The sequence below is a fragment of the Erythrolamprus reginae genome, chromosome 9 (genome assembly GCF_031021105.1).
Source record: "Erythrolamprus reginae isolate rEryReg1 chromosome 9, rEryReg1.hap1, whole genome shotgun sequence".
Taxonomy (NCBI): Eukaryota; Metazoa; Chordata; class Lepidosauria; order Squamata; family Dipsadidae; genus Erythrolamprus; species Erythrolamprus reginae.
The window spans coordinates 40,090,740-40,107,055 of record NC_091958.1 but is presented as its reverse complement, the minus strand read 5'-3'; the positions used below and the strand labels follow the sequence as shown (position 1 = coordinate 40,107,055).

Below are 16,316 nucleotides of genomic sequence, written 5' to 3'. Positions count from 1 at the left end.
GGTTTTTTTTAACTTTTAATATTTTAATTAATTGGATTATGTATTGGATTGTTTTTTCACTTGTTGTGAGCCGCCCCGAGTCTTCGGAGAGGGGCGGCATACAAATCCAAATAATAAATAATAAATAATAAAATGTAGTGCAGCCCCCCCTTCCCCGGCAACTTGGCAACTCCCAGAATTCTCCAGCCATCTACGCTGGGAGTTGAAATCCACAAGGCTTAAAGTTGCCAAGTTTGAAGACATAGAAACATAGAAGATTGATGGCAGAAAAAGACCTCCTGGTCCATCTAGTCTGCCCTTCTACTATTTCCTGTATTTTATCTAAGGATGGATCTATGTTTATCCCAGGCAGGTTTAAATTCAGTTCCTGTGGATTTACCAACCACGTCTGCTGGAAGTTTGTTCCAAGTATCTACTACTCTTTCAGTAAAATAATATTTTCTCCCATTGCTTCTGATCTTTCCCCCAACTAACCTCAGATTGTGCCCCCTTGTTCTTGTGTTCACTTTCCTATTAAAAACACTTCCCTCCTGAACCTTATTGAACCGTTTCACATATTTAAATGTTTCGATCATGTCCCCCCCTTTCCCTTCTGTCCTCCAGACTATACAGATGGAGTTCATTAGGCCTTCTTTGTAGCAGCCCCTCAAATACTGGAATGCTACTATCATGTCAACCCTAATTCTTCTTTTCTTTAGACAAATCCAATGCTTTCTTTGCCTTCATTTCATTGTCTTTTCCTTCTCTAGAGAGCCAGAATCGGTCAAGGCTCAAAAGTTGTGGAAGACAAGACATCCAACTCCATCTCCAAATTTGACAACAACGGGAACCGTGATCGCATGAAACTTTCCGACTTCAACTTCCTGATGGTGCTGGGGAAAGGCAGCTTCGGAAAGGTTTGTGCCGCCCTTCGGGTTCTCTTCCATTGTTGACTAGGATCCAGCCTTCTGCTTAGCCATAGTTTGCTTGAAGATGGTTGACCAAATACTCACACCATGAGGCCAAGGTTGAGAAACACCACACTAAGCCCAAACAACACAAACCATATTATGTTGTTTTCGGGATGTTGTTTTTCCAGGTGGGTTACAATTTGCACAGATTGTCCATGCCACCTTGGCTCTCGATCCTAGAAAGAAGGTCCGAACCTATGGGATCGCCTTCTGCTGCACGAATCCCAGCGGCCGAGTAGGTCCCACAGAGTTGGCCTTCTTCGGGTCCTGTCGATTAAACAATGTCGTCTGTTGTGGTTCAGCCTGAGGCTGCTCAGGGACCGGCTGTGTCTCTGCTGGCTCCATGCCCGGAGGAGGATGACAGTGAAGAGGAGGGGGCTGAACAGTCAGACGGGGGAGAGGAAAGTCAGGAATGGGACGAAGGAGAACAGCATGAGAGCCCCGGGGGGGGGGGGGCCTCTCCCCAGCCAGTAGCTTGGAGTCATTAGGTGATGAAGCACAAGCCGTCATTGACATGCGACAGAGACGGTCAGATCAAAGAAAGGAGCAATTAAAGAAGTATTATCAGCACTGAATTAGGAACAGCTGGGCTTGGGTGTGGTCCTCCTTAGCAGGGTTTAAAAGGCAGGCAAGCCCTTGAAGCCATGTGGAGTGTTATCAGTTGGAGTTACGGTGTCCTGCTTTGTTCTCGGCGTCTCTGTTCCTGGCTTGTGGTCCAGCAGTTTGGAAGACCCGTGGGAGGTGTAGGTCTGCTATCTACAGCCTCGTCTTGGCAGCAAGAATCCTGTATTGCTGCATGGACTTTTGCCTTCGTGGATATATCTGAAGATACAGCATTTTCCTGTTTGTAAGGACATTTTCTGTTACCTGTGTTTTTCTTGAATTTTATAAACTGCCTTTGCCTTTTACCGGTGTGTCTGGCTTCTCTTTTTGGGTTGGTATTGGCTTCCAGAGTGACCCAGACAGAACATCGTCTGGCGGGACCTAGGGGAAAAGCCTTCTCTATGGCGGCCCCGGCCCTCTGGAATCAACTCCCCACAGAGATTCGAATTGCCCCCACCCTTTTTGCCTTCCGCAAGATGTTGAAGACCCATTTATGTCACCAGGCATGGGGGGACTAACTCTGTCCCCCATCCTTCTGACTTTAGCATTTGAGAGTGGCGTGATTGTGTAGAGTTGATTGGTTTTTAGTAGTAATGGGTTTTTAATTTAGTTTTTTTTAATATTGGATTTGTATTATACTGTATTATTGTTGCTGTTGTGAGCCGCTCCGAGTCCTCAGAGAGGGGCGGCATACAAATCTAATAAATTATTATTAAATTAAATTATTAACTGGTGCTTCAAACCACGTCTTTTGGGGAGATGAGCTGCCTCTGGGGTTTGGCTTGTAGCCTGTGTGATCCCACCCTAGCCTCTGTACAAGGCTTGCCTGTGAAAAGATTCTATAGCGGTACGAAGCCTTCCCATATCTCTCCCCTTTTAATTTTGCACACCGGGAAATTATAGCGTTGCCATCCATGGCAGCAATTCCATACGGCAGGTGGCATTTGGCAGGGCCTGGAAACTCTCCAGGCTTGGGAAGCAGGGTCTCAAGAGATAAGCAGCACGGGGTGGGCCCAGGAGGGAAGCAGAAGGGGAGGGTTTGGTGGTTACTGGTGCCTGATCTCCAAGGATGGCTTTGTCCAGATATCCAGAGCTGTGCTGCAGGACTTGACAAGATACCAGAATTTATAGTGTGGCAATTTAGGAACCAGTGCAGAGAAATAATGAAGACACTTTTGTAGAAAAACAGTAGTAAATGGTTTTACACTTCGGTGCAAGCAAAATATCTTCTGTCTTAGTCTTCTAGTTACAGGAACAAACTTTGCTTTAACTATAGGTAGTAACATCCAGGTTTCTCCGTAGCAATAGCCGCCCTGAGTCTGTGGAGAGGGGCGGCATACAAATCCAATTAATAATAATAATAATAATAATAATAATAATAATAATAACAACAACAACAACAACAATAATAATAATAATAATAATAATAATAATAATACGGTTCTAACTAGTGATGGGTGAACCGAACCCGCACAATTCGGGTCCGTACCGAATTTTGCAGTGTTTGGTATGCCAAATACGAACCCAATTTTTTTTCAAACTTCGGGCAAAGTTCAGGGTCGTGTTTGGCGTTCAGAGCTTTAGGAGATTCCATGGAATCCAGGAAGTGATCACCTTGGCGTCTTTAGCAACCTGCTTTTGATGTCAAAGCTCCGCCCCCGGAATCTCTTCGTGGGAGGGATTCCCCGTTCGGGTTCGGCCGAATTTTGTGTAAATTCGTCTGAATTTGCCAAATCCGAACACCGTTGGGTTCGCCCATCACTAGTTCTAACTCAATAATTAACTCACGCTCAAAAGTGCTCCAGCCAGCCAATTAACAATATTATCACCAACAACAGCAACAGCTAACAATCATTGTAAAGTTGCTTTGCATTTTATAATGCTCTGGCCCAATCAGGTTACGGTTTACACCCTATGACTCCGCATTCATTACTGTTTAACATGCTTCTTTTACCTTATGTGGTAACATAATGGAATATCACCTAGGATTGAGCTAATCCTTCACAGGCTTTTCATTTCCAAAATCTAGTCCCGGGGTCTCCAACCTTGACAAGTGGCTGAGGAACTCTGGGAATTGAAACATAGAAACATAGAAGATTGACGGCAGAAAAAGTCCTCATGATCCATCTAGTCTGCCCTTATGCTATTTCCTTTATTTTATCTTAGGATGGATCTCTGTTTATCCCAGGCGTGCTTAAATTCAGTTCCTGTGGATTTACCAACCACGTCTGCTAGAATCTCCTAATCCACAAACTAGAAAAAAATGGAGTAGACTACTACACATGTAGATGGATAAACAGTTGGCTGACCAACCGCACCCAACGAGTTGTCCTCAACGGCACCAAATCCACATGGAAAAAAGTAGACAGTGGAGTACCACAGGGCTCTGTCCTGGGTCCTGTACTCTTTAACATCTTCATCAACGACCAGGACGAGGGAATAAAAGGGGAACTAATAAAATTTGCAGATGACACCAAGCTGGCGGGGGTAGCCAACACCCTTGAGGACAGGCTCAGAGTACAAGAAGACCTAGACAGACTGTCACAGTGGGCCCATACCAACCAAATGAGGTTCAACACCGACAAATGCAGAGTCCTCCACCTCGGCAAAAAGAACCCTAGACATACATACAGCCTGGGAGATACCCCACTCAGCAGTAGTGACTGCGAAAGAGATCTTGGAGTCTTGGTGGACAATCAATTAAACATGAGTCAGCAATGTGCAGCAGCAGCCAAAAAAGCCAACTCAATCCTAAGCTGCATCAACAGAGGAATACGCTCCAAGACCAGGGAAGTACTAATACCACTCTACTATGCCCTGGTCAGACCCCACCTGGAGTACTGCATCCAATTTTGGTCACCTCACTACAAAAAAGACATCGAAACTCTGGAGAAGGTGCAAAAAAGAGCAACCAAAATGATTAGGGGACTCGAAACCAAGACTTACGAAGAGAGATTGAGAGAACTGGGCATGGACAGCTTAGAAAAAAGAAGGTCTAGAGGGGACATGATAGCAGTTTACAGATACTTGAGGGGTTGCCACGGTGAGGAGGGGGTCTCTTTATTCCCCAGGGCACCAGAGGTCCGGACGAGGAACAACGGTTGGAAGCTGACCAAGGAGAGATTCAACCTGGAAATAAGGAAGAACTTCCTGACGGTCAGAGCAATCAACCAATGGAACTGCCTGCCAGGGGAGGTGGTGAACTCCCCAACTCTGGACACCTTCAAGAGGAGATTGGACTTCCATTTGGCTGAGGTGCTGTAGGGTTTCCTGCTCAGGCAGGGGGTTGGACTCGATGATCTAACGGTCCCTTTCAACTCTATTAATAAATAAATAAATAAATAAATAAATAAATAAATAAATAAATAAATAAATAAATAAATAAATAAATAAATAAATAAATAAATAAATAAATAAATAAATAAATAAATAAATAAATAAATAAATAAATAAATAAATAAATAAATAAATAAATAAATAAATAAATAAATAAATAAATAAATAAATAAGTTTGTTCCAAGCCTTTACTACTCCTTCAGTCAAATAATATTTTCTCACATTGCTTCTGATCTTGAAGTCCACAAGGGTTAAAGTTGCCAAGGTTGGAGACCTCTCGTCTGGTCCATTTAAATTTCTCTGTTTTTTCCACTCCAGAGATTGTTTTCTGGTGCATCCATCTTTCTGTAGTACAGCATGCTGTTTGAGCCTCATCTGCCAGTTTATTTCTTCAGGATTTGCTAGGTCACAATTGAATAAGGATTTACATTATTTGCCCTCATTTCCAATTGACTACGCATCATTGATATACGGAACTGTTTTTCTTTGGTTTGTTATCTCGATGTGGGAACAGATCTGTGAGAAGGATTTTGTTAAAGCATTCTTCGACTCTGGGGGAGAATAGGAGATTGGGTGTCACAGCTACTGCTCTCGGAGGCAGAAATAACAGCGTGAAGCAATCTTGGGATATACAGAAGGGAATGAAATTTAATAAGAGACAAATGGAAAGTTCTTCACTCAGGAAACAAAAGTTAAACGCTCAAGTGCAGAATACAGGATTCCTCAGTCAGAGCAGTTGATTGTGTTCAGTGTTACTACAATTATTCATTGATTTATTGATTTATTGATTTATTGATTTACTGATTTACCGATTTACTGATTTATTGATTTATTGATTTATTGATTTAGAAACATAGAAGTCTGACGGCAGAAAAAGACCTCATGGTCCATCTAGTCTGCCCTTATACTATTTTCTGTATTTTATCCTAGGATGGGTATATGTTTATCCCAGGCATGTTTAAATTCAGTGACTGTGGATTTATCTACCACGTCTGCTGGAAGTTTGTTCCAAGGATCTACTACTCTTTCAGTAAAATAATATTTTCTCATGTTGCTTTTGATCTTTCCCCCAGCTAACTTCAGATTGTGTCCCCTTGTTCTTGTGTTCACTTTCCCATTAAAAACACTTCCCTCCTGAACCTTATTTAACCCTTTAACATATTTAAATGTTTTGATCATGTCCCCCCTTTTCCTTCTGTCCTCCAGACTATACAGATTGAGTTCATGAAGTCTTTCCTGATACGTTTTATGCTTAAGACCTTCCACCATTCTTGTAGCCCGTCTTTGGACCCGTTCAATTTTGTCAATCTCTTTTTGTAGGCAAGGTCTCCAGAACTGAACACAGTACTCCAAATGTGGTCTCACCAGCGCTCTATATAGCAGGATCATAATCTCCCTCTTCCTGCTTGTTATACCTCTAGCTATGCAGCCAAGCATCCTACTTGCTTTCCCTACCGCCTGACTGCACTGTTCACCCATTTTGAGACTGACAGAAATCACGACCCCTAAATCCTTCTCTTCTGAAGTTTTTGCTAACACAGAACTGCCAATACAACAAATCAATTTATTGATTTAGTCAAAATATATACAAGATAGGAGGTATCGGTATAAGTAAAAACATAAACAAAGTAAATACAGATAAATCAGAGCAGTAGGACAGGGCCCAATGGTCTGTTTATGCGCACCTCTTAGAGGTGAGGTCAACAGTAGGCAGTCTAAGGTTAAAGGTTTGGAGGTTTGGAGAAGAAGCCACAGAGTCAGGTAGTGCATTCCAGGCATGGATCCCTCTGTTGCTGAAGCTGTATTTTCTGCAGTCAGGTTTCGAGCGGTTTACGTTGAGTTTGTATCTATTGTGTGCTCATATATTGTTGCGGTTGAAGTTGAAGTTTTCATTGACAGGTAAGGACATTGTGGTAAATGATTTTATGAACAATGTTTAGGTTAGATCGAAGGCAACGTAGCTCTAAGCTATCTAAGCCCAAGTATCAAGGTTTTAGAAGATGTTGGATAACCATTTATCTGAAATAGTGTAGGGTCTCCTGCCTAAGCGGAGGGTTGGACTAGAAGACCTCCAAGGTCCCTTCCAACTCTGTTGTTGTTGTTGTTGTTGTTGTTGTTGTTGTTGTTATTATTATTATTAATATTATTATGCCATCAATACCTGGCTTATCTGGCAGGCTTGGAACTAGGATTGACTGCAAGTATGAAAGGTTTTTGTAGGATATTATTGTTTTTATTATATCTTTATTTATATTGATTGATTGATTGATTGATTGATTGATTGATTGATTGATTGGATTTATATGCTGCCCCTCTCCGCAGACTCGGGGCGGCTAACAACAATGATAAAAAACAACATGTAACAATCCAATTTAATAAAACAACTAAAAACCCTTATTATAAAAACCAAACATACACACAAACATACCATGCATAACTTGTAATGGCTTAGGGGAAGGAATATCTTAACTCCCCCATCCCTGATTTTATCGCTATATTGTTATCGTTGTTGTATTTATGATTATTGTTAGCTGCTCTGAATCCTTTTTTGGAGTGACAGGCATATAAGTACAAATAATAAAATAAATAAATAAAATAGATCTCTTGCTTCCCGTTTGTTTGCTCTGGGTGTGGCAGGTCACTCAAGGGCATTCTGCTTCCACCAAGGGATTTCCCTCTGTGCACCTGGGAGGAGAGTCCAAGGGCCAGGTGGAGAGCTGGGAGGAGAAAGGGAATGGAGCCCCTCCCTTAGGAAACCAGGTTGCAACGCCTTGGTCTCTTCAGCCTTGAAAGACGGCGTTTAAGGGGGGCTGACTTGATCGAAGTGTATAAAATCATGCATGGGATAGAAAAGGGTGATAGAGAAAAATCATTTTCTCTATCACACAATACTAGGATGAGGGGTCACTCCCTAAAGCTCATAGGTAAGAAAGTGAGGACAAATCAAGGGAAATATTTCTTCATATTACTTGGTTGATGGAATTCCCTTCCAGAAGAGGTTGTGACAGCTGTCAGCCTGGAGAGCTTCAAGGCAGGATTAGACAGATTCATGGATGCCAAGTGTATCGGTGGTTATTGAAATGGATGTCGATGTGCTGCCTCTATGTTGGTTGAGGTAGGCAGGGTTCCCTGGGGTCCCATTTGTTAGGGGTCAAGGGAAAGGGAGGGTTTTGCCTTCCCTTTATGCTCAAGATCCCCATGGACAATTGGTGGGCCACTGTATGACACAAAATCCTGGACTCCATGGGCTTTGGCCTGATTTAGCATGGTGCTTCTTATTTATTTATTTATTCAATTTTTTTATGCCACCCTTCTCTTTAGACTCAGGGCGGCTTGTTAGCAATAGCACCTTTCTTAAACAGAGCCAGCATATTCCCCCCACAATCCATGTCCTCATTTTACCCACCTTGGAAGGATGGAAAGATGAGTCAACCTTGAGCCGGTGATGAGATTTGAACCGCTGATCTGCAGATCTAGCAGTCAGCTTTAGTGGCCTGCAGTACTGCACTCTACCCACTGCGCCACCTCGGCTCTTATGTTCTTATATGTTCTTAACTGACTGCACCCTGAGGAGCCTCAGAGGGTGCCAGGGCTTCCCTGGTGGTGACTCTCTGCATGCCAGAATAATTTGTTCCCAGTGTCGATTCTATTGGGAGGAGAGATGTGAGCTGAGGTGGCCTGGCAGGGCTTCCTTCCAAAGCAACTGTCCCAGCAAATTGAAGCCGTGTGTCTTAATAATTGGCAGGGTGACGATGGAACTTTTTCAGGAGGTTTCCTTGGCCTTGATTGTGATTCACAGTGGAAAATGACCCTGTCAGGAAGTGTTGCAGTTTTGGTCCATTATAGTAAATCTATAAGCCATGGCAGAGAAGTGCCAGAGAAGCCCTGGGAGGAGAGCCATGGGCTGGCTTGCCCTGCGGAGTGGCCCCCTCTACTTGCCAAGCATGTGGCTTGGCCTCTATCCTGCACCCACAGCTGGACTGCAGCTTTGTTCATCTAGACCTGGGCTGGTTTACTGGGCAAAGGAGGGGGCCTTTTTTGGAATGGCCAATGGTTTTTTTCTTCCTCCATGGAGGAGCTGGTTTGGACGAGAGGGAATTTGCCAAGCAACCCTCCCCTTCCGTCCCCCTTCCCTAGGGTGGGTGGGCCAAGTCCAGATGCCGGGCCCCTCCCCAACCCTTCCCTCTCCTCCCCTTCCCTCCCCCCCAACACTTCCCCTCCCCTTCCTTCCCCTAGGGTGGGTGGGCCAAGTCCAGATGCCGGGCCCATCCCCAACCCTTCCCTTCCCTCTCCTCCCCTTCCCTCCCCCAACCCTTCCCCTCCCCTCAGATTGTGCCCCCTTGTTCTGGGGTTCACTTTCCTATTAAAAACACTTCTCTCCTGGACCTTATTTAACCCTTTCACATATTTAAATGTTTCGATCATGTCCCCCCTTTCCCTTCTGTCCTCCAGACTATACAGATGGAGTTCATGAAGTCTTTCCTGATCAGTTTTATGCTTAAGACCTTCCACCATTTTTGTAGCCCGTCTTTGGGCCCATTCAATTTTATCCATATCTTTTTGTAGGTGAGGTCTCCAGAACTGAACACAGGATTCCAAATGGGGTCTCACCAACGCTCTATACAGCGGTATTACAATCTCCCTCTTCCTGCTTTTTTTCTACTGGTTCTGCGTACCTGACCAATATTTTTCTACCGGTTCTGCAAACATCACTATATCCATAGGAGCCCATCCCTGATCCCGATCATTCCCAAATTCTATGACACAATGAAACGTGGTAGGCAGAAAAAAAATCCCCTGTCTCTCTTTCTGCATCTGAAGCTATTAGTGTTTCCAGGCAGGGAGGATTGAAGTTAAGGAATTAGGACAAAGGGGAAAACAAAATATTTATCTACAAGGCTGCACGCACGTCAGCAGTAGTTTGGAAGCACAGAAGCCCTCTGCTGTTCATTATTTACTTACTCAATTTATATAACTGCCCACTCATGAGTGACTCTGAGCATCTAACAGGGTTAGAAATGTCACTGCAGCAATAAAAGAATAAAACACACAGCATGTCAGGAACAAAGCACCATCTGTTTACCGTGGATGTATCTGTCATCCTGGAGGAAGAATCAAATCTTGAACCCAACAGTCTCCTTGGACCCAACAGGGTCAGGGGGCCACTGAATCTCAAGAAGATACTTTTAGGCAGGTGCTGGGTCAGAGAGGTTGTGCCTTCGGGGTCCCATAGGGTGATTCTATTTAGTTGATGGGACCCAAGGCAAGTTAGAACAATAAATCAAGTGGAATGACTTGTCTCCATTACCCTGGGGGGGGGGTATTGACCCCATCATATTGGCGCTCCAACTCCAACGGTCCTTGCAAGAAGCCGATTATCTAGGTCCTCAGCAGTCAGGATTCAGGCCCGGCTACAGCACGGAAACTGCTTTGGTCGCATTGATGGATGATCTCTGGTGGGCCCGGGACAGGGGTTTATCCTCTGTCCTGGTGCTTCTTGACCTCTCAGCGGCTTTCGATGCCATCGACCATGGTATCCTCTTCCCAGGGGAAGAGCCTTCTCTGTGGCGGTCCCAACCCTCTGGAACCAGCTCCCCCCTGAGATTAGAACTGCCCCCACCCTCCTTGCCTTCCGCAAACTCCTTAAAACCCACCTCTGCCGTCAGGCATGGGGGGACTGAAATATCTTCCCCAGGTCTATACTGTTTCTGTATGGTATGTTGTGTGCATGTTTTTTAAATTATGGGTTTTTAGCTTTCTAAATATTGAATTTGTATTATATATTGTTTTCTGCTGCTGTTGTGAGCTGCCCCGAGTCTGCGGAGCGGGTCGGCATACAAATTTAATAAATAAAACAAATAAATAAATCAGAGAGGGTTCGCAACTTGGACATCCTCCTCAATCCACAGCTAACATTGGAGCACCATCTTTCAGCTGTGGCAAGGAGGGCAACGCCCAGGTTCGCCTGGTGCACCAGTTGCGGCCCTATTTGGACCAGGAGTCACTGCTCTCAGTCACTCATGCCCTCATCACCTCAAGGCTCGACTACTGCAACGCTCTCTACGTGGGGCTACCTTTGAAAAGTGTTCGGAAACTCCAGATCGTGCAGAATGTGGCGACAAGAGCAATCATGACCTTTCCTAGATATGCTCATGTTTCATCAACACTCCGTGGCCTGAGCTGGCTGCCGATCAGTTTCCGGTCACAATTCAAAGTGTTGGTTATGACCAATAAAGCTCTACATGGCATCGAACCAGAATACCTTCAGGACCGCCTTCTGCCGCACGAATGCCAGCGGCCGATTAGGTTCCACAGAGTCGGCCTTCTCTGGGTCCCGTCGACAAAACAGTGTCGTCTGGCGGGACCCAGGGGAAGAGCCTTCTCTGTGGCAGCCCCAACCCTCTGGAATCAACTCCCCCCCGGAGATTAGGACTGCCCCCACCCTCCTTGCCTTTCGTAAACTCCTGAAAACCCACCTATGTCATCAGGCATGGGGAAATAGATATACCCCTCGGCTGTTCCGCTTTATGTATGATTTGCTTGGATTGCATGATTGTTCTTAATAAGGGTTTTAAATATTGTTTTTAATATTGGATTTGTATACTGTATTGTTTGTTGTGAGCCGCTCTGAGTCCTTGGAGAGGGGCTCCATACAAATCTAATAAATAATAATAATAATAATAATTATTATTATTATTATTATTATTATTATTATCGCTGCAACGTTGGAAGTTTTTAAAGAGGGATCGAATAACCATTTGTCTGAAATTATATAGGGCAGTGATGGCGAACCTTTCTTTTCCTCGGGTGCCAAAAGAGTATAGCCGTGTGCTATCGCGCATGTGTGAGTGCCCATTTTCCATAATTCAATGCCTGGGGAGGGCAAAAACAGCTTCCCACTCCCCCAGAGACCCTCTGGAGGTCGGAAAAGTCTGGTTTCCCAACTTCTGGTGGGCCCAGTAGGCTTGTGTTTTGTCCTCCCCAGACTCCAAAGGCTTTCCTGGAGCTTGGGGAGGGTAATCCCTCCCCCGGCCCCGTGGAGGCTCTCTGGAAGCCAAAAACACCCTCCCAGAGCGTCTCTGTGAGAGCCAAAAATCTGCTGGCCAGCAACACATGCATGTTGGAGCTGAGCTAGGGCAACAGCTCACATGCCGTCAGATATGGCTTTGACATCATACGAATTTCATTGCATGGGTATACTGTGTAAATACAGTGGTATCTCTACTTACGAACTTCATTCGTTCCATGACCAGGTTCTTAAATAGAAAAGTTTGTAAGAAGAAGCAATTTTTCCCATAGGAATCCATATAAAAGCAAATAATGTGTGTGATTGGGGAAACCACAAAGAGGGTGGAGGACCTGTTTCCTCCCAGGAGATTCCTAGAGGGGCCCCACTGAGGCTTCTCCCCACCTTTTCCGGCCCTGTTTCCTCCCAGGAGATTCCTAGAGGGGCCCCACTGAGGCTTCTCCCCACCTTTTCCGGCCCTGTTTCCTCCCAGGAGATTCCTAGAGAGACCCCACTGAGGCTTCTCTCTGCTTTTTCTGGCCCTGTTTCCTCCCAGGAGATTCCTAGAGAGACCCCACTGAGGCTTCTCCCTGCTTTTTCTGGCCCTGTTTCCTCCCAGGAGATTCCTAGAGAGGCCCCAAGGAGGCTTCTCCCTGCCTTATCCAGATACAGTTTTGGAGGCTCAGCTTTGTAAGTGGAAAATGGTTCTTGAGAAGAGGCAAAAAAATCTTTAACACCCGATTCTTATCTAGAAAAGTTTGTAAGTAGAGGCGTTCTTAGGTAGAGGTACCACTGTACATACAATGACAGTAAAGTATTTATTTATTTATTTATTTATTTATTCATTCATTCATTCATTCATTCATTCATTCATTTATTTATTTATTTATTCTGACCAGGTAGAGAGTCCTTAACTCTCTTCCTCTGGTCCACCCCCAGGGAAATAGAGAGGAAACCAGGTAGAACTTGATCAAACTCAGCAACCAATCCTGAATCACAAAGGTTAACCATGACACCAATGAAGAGTGCATGACAAACAAGGTTTGTTAAACAAATAGTTTCTTTGGATCAGGGGTTCTTGAGCTGTGGATGAGGTCACAGGGGTGTGTGCATGCTCATGGCAACCCTGGTGAAATAAATATTCAGTCATTAAGAGTAAGTGTGATCGTTATTTATTGCACAAGCTTGACACCAGTTAAATCATTTGTTTTATTGGAGGGGAGATGAAATATCATTTCATTTATCATTTTGGGGGAGTTGTACTTTTCCAAGCTATTACTCAAATTATAGAATATGGAAGAAAGAGGGAACATACACACACACACCGATACACACACGCACAAACACACCAAGAGAAGGCAACGCTCATATGAAATGTAAAAAAAGAATCAATAGATCATCCTACCACACTAATTGCTCTTTACTTCTTTTGAAAAAGATCTCCAGTCTTCTGGAGTGAGCAGATATAATAAATTGAATAAATAGAAACATAGAAGATTGACGGCAGAAAAAGACCTCAGGGTCCATCTAGTCTGCCCTTATACTATTTCCTGTATTTTATTTTAGGATGGATCCATATTTATCCCAGGCATGTTTAAATTCAGTGACTGTAGATTGACCAACCACGTCTGCTGGAAATTTGTTCCAATCATCTACGACTCTTTCAGTCAAATAATATTTTCTCACGTTGCTTTGGATCTTTCCCCCAACTCACCTCAGATTGTGCCCCCTTGTTCTTGGGTTCACTTTCTTAATTAAAAACACTTCCCTCCTGAACCTGATTTAACCCTTTCACATATTTAAATGTTTCGATCATGTCCCCCCTTTCCCGTCTGTCCTCCAGACTAGACAGATTGAGTTCATGAAGTCTTTCCTGATACGTTTTATGCTTAAGACCTTCCACCCTTTTTGTAGCCCGTCTTTGGACCCGTTCAATTTGATCAATCTCTTTTTGTAGGTGAGGTCTCCAGAAGTGAAGACAGTATTATTCCAAATGTGGTCTCACCAGCGCTCTATATGGTTATCATCCTCATTATAATAGTAGATCTCAGCAATTGAGTCCATCACAGAGGATGGGCAGGTTGGAGAGAGATCAAACTGAGGCTCCTGCTTGGATGTCATTAGGCAGGATTCGCTTGTCTTCTTCTGTTACGGTCATATTCACAGGTTGTGCCACTGTGTCAAAAGGGTTGTGTGGGAACACCTGCCCTCAATTTGTGCTTTTGGGTAGGTCACAGGCCAAGGGGTGAATGTTCCTCTGTGTCTATGGAAACCAGAAGTGTGGGGCCAGGGAAAGGGACGGGTGATTCTCCAAAGATGTAATCTACAGGGTACATTTGAAAAGTAATGCATTTTTTAAAAAAAGTAATTTATTGAACAGATTTGTACAAACACTTAAAATTCTTCAAAGTACTGTCCTTGGGCCTCTACACATTTTTCCCAGTGACTCTGACATTACCGGTACGCACCCTGGAAGGCGTCTTCGGGGACCTCTCGCAAGGTCTTTGTCATGGCTGATTGGTTCTATGGATGAAAAACGGGTTCCTTTCAGGGTTGGAAACAAAAAGAAGTCTGCTGGACTATAGGGGGGTGAGTGGGGCAGTGTTGGCACCTAGTGTTTGGCCAGGAACTCTCGGATTCGTAGCGTGTTGTGGCAAGCTTCATTTTTTCATCCATAGAAGAGATCCAATCAGCCGTGATGAAGACCTTGCAAGAGGTCCCCGAAGACGCCTACCAGGGTGTGTACTGGTCATGGCAGAGTTGCTGGGGAAAATGTGTAGAGGCCCAAGGATAGTACTTTGAAGAATTTTAAGTGTTTGTGCAAATCTGTTCAATAAATTAGTTTTTTTTTAAAAATTGCATTACTTTTCGAACGCACCCTGTATATTAAAACTGGATGTCGAGCTGCTTCAATCGGAATTTAAGAAAAATAAAACCCAGAGTCCATTTTGAACTTCAAAAGTGAATTTATCAAAATCAGAACTGAAAACAACCAAAGTAAAGCAAAGACTGAGAAAAAAGGCGCGATACAAGCTCATATCAAAATACGTCACTTGTGCACACCCCCTGGAGAATAGCCAATCCCCATTGTCCATCTCTGGTGGACGCATCTTCACAGCCACATCACACTTATGGAATGCAACTTCTAACGGTCTTCTCCTGGTCACCTGTTTTCCAGGAAAGCGAACGTTATCCCGCTCTGTGTTAGGAAAGCAAAACTTATTTGGGCCTCCTGAAAACTTCCCCGCCCAAAAACCAATGCCCACCTCCTGTTACTCATGGCAATCGAAGCATGTGTAGAGAAGAAGCATAGAGGTTGATACTAAACACAATCTATTTACGGGGACTGTTTCCTGCCGCATACTTCCTAGAGACCAATAAGAGTTGGCCTCCTCCGGGTCCCGTCGACAAAGCAATGCAGGTTGGCAGGGCCACAGGGGAGGGCCTTCTCTGTGACTGCCCCGGCTCTATGGAACCAACTATCCCCCGATGTCTGTACGGTTCCCAGCCTACTGGCCTTCCGTAAGGCCACGAAGACCTGGCTTTTCTGGCAGGCTTAGGGGCCATGAACTAACAACTGTCAAGGCCACATTGTATGAATGGTATGTATGTATGGGATTATGACTGCCTTATATTAATTGGGTTTCTTTTAATATGGGGTTTTACATAGTTTAGATCAGTGATTTTCAACCTTTTTTGAGCCGCGGCACATTTTTTACATTTACGAAACCCTGGGGCACATTGAGCGGGAGGGGGGGGTGGCTAAAAAAAGTTTGAAGAAAAAAATTCTCTCTCTTCCTCCCCTTTGCTCTATTTCTTTCTCCCTCCCTCTTTCTCTCCCTTCCTTCCTCTTTCTCTTCCTTCCTCTCTTTTTTGCTCTCTTTCTCCCTCCCTATGTCCCTCTATGTCTTTCTCTCTCTCCTTCCCTCCCTCTCTCTCTCTCTCTCTCTCTCTTGCTTTCTTTCTCTCTCTTTTTCTCCCTCTCTTTTTCTTTCTCTTGTTCTTTCTCTCTCTCTTGCTTTCTTTCTCTTTAGTTCTTTTTCTCACTCTCTCGCTCTTTCTCTCTTGCTTGCTTTCTCTCTCTCTCTTGCTTTCTTTCTCTCTTGCTTTCTTTCTCTCTGAGCTTCGCGGCACACCTGACCATGTCTCGCGGCACACTAGTGTGCCACGGCACACTGGTTGAAAAACACTGGTTTAGATTATATTCAGCTCCTATTTTATTGCTCTGTATCTATTTGTATTTCTATTTATATTATTATTGTAACCCGCCCTGAGTCCTTCGGGACTGGGTGGCATAGAAGTTGTATAAATAAATATATCTCTTTGCACTTGTTCTTGCTTGTTCCTGAGTAACATTGATTCAGGTTTTTTTAAAAACAGTTTTTATTAAACAGTTTTAAAAACAACATTTAAGTACAAAC

General features: G+C 44.1%; 1 protein-coding gene across 1 annotated transcript in view; it reads left to right on the top strand.

Annotated features, from left to right (window-relative positions):
* Window positions 1-16,316, top strand: part of PRKCB (protein kinase C beta) — a 273,710-nt gene that overhangs the window by 188,702 nt on the left and 68,692 nt on the right. The window contains exon 9 of the mRNA XM_070760867.1: window positions 750-896. Within this exon, the coding sequence (XP_070616968.1) occupies window positions 750-896 (147 nt within the window). The remainder of the gene's footprint in view (window positions 1-749; window positions 897-16,316) is intronic.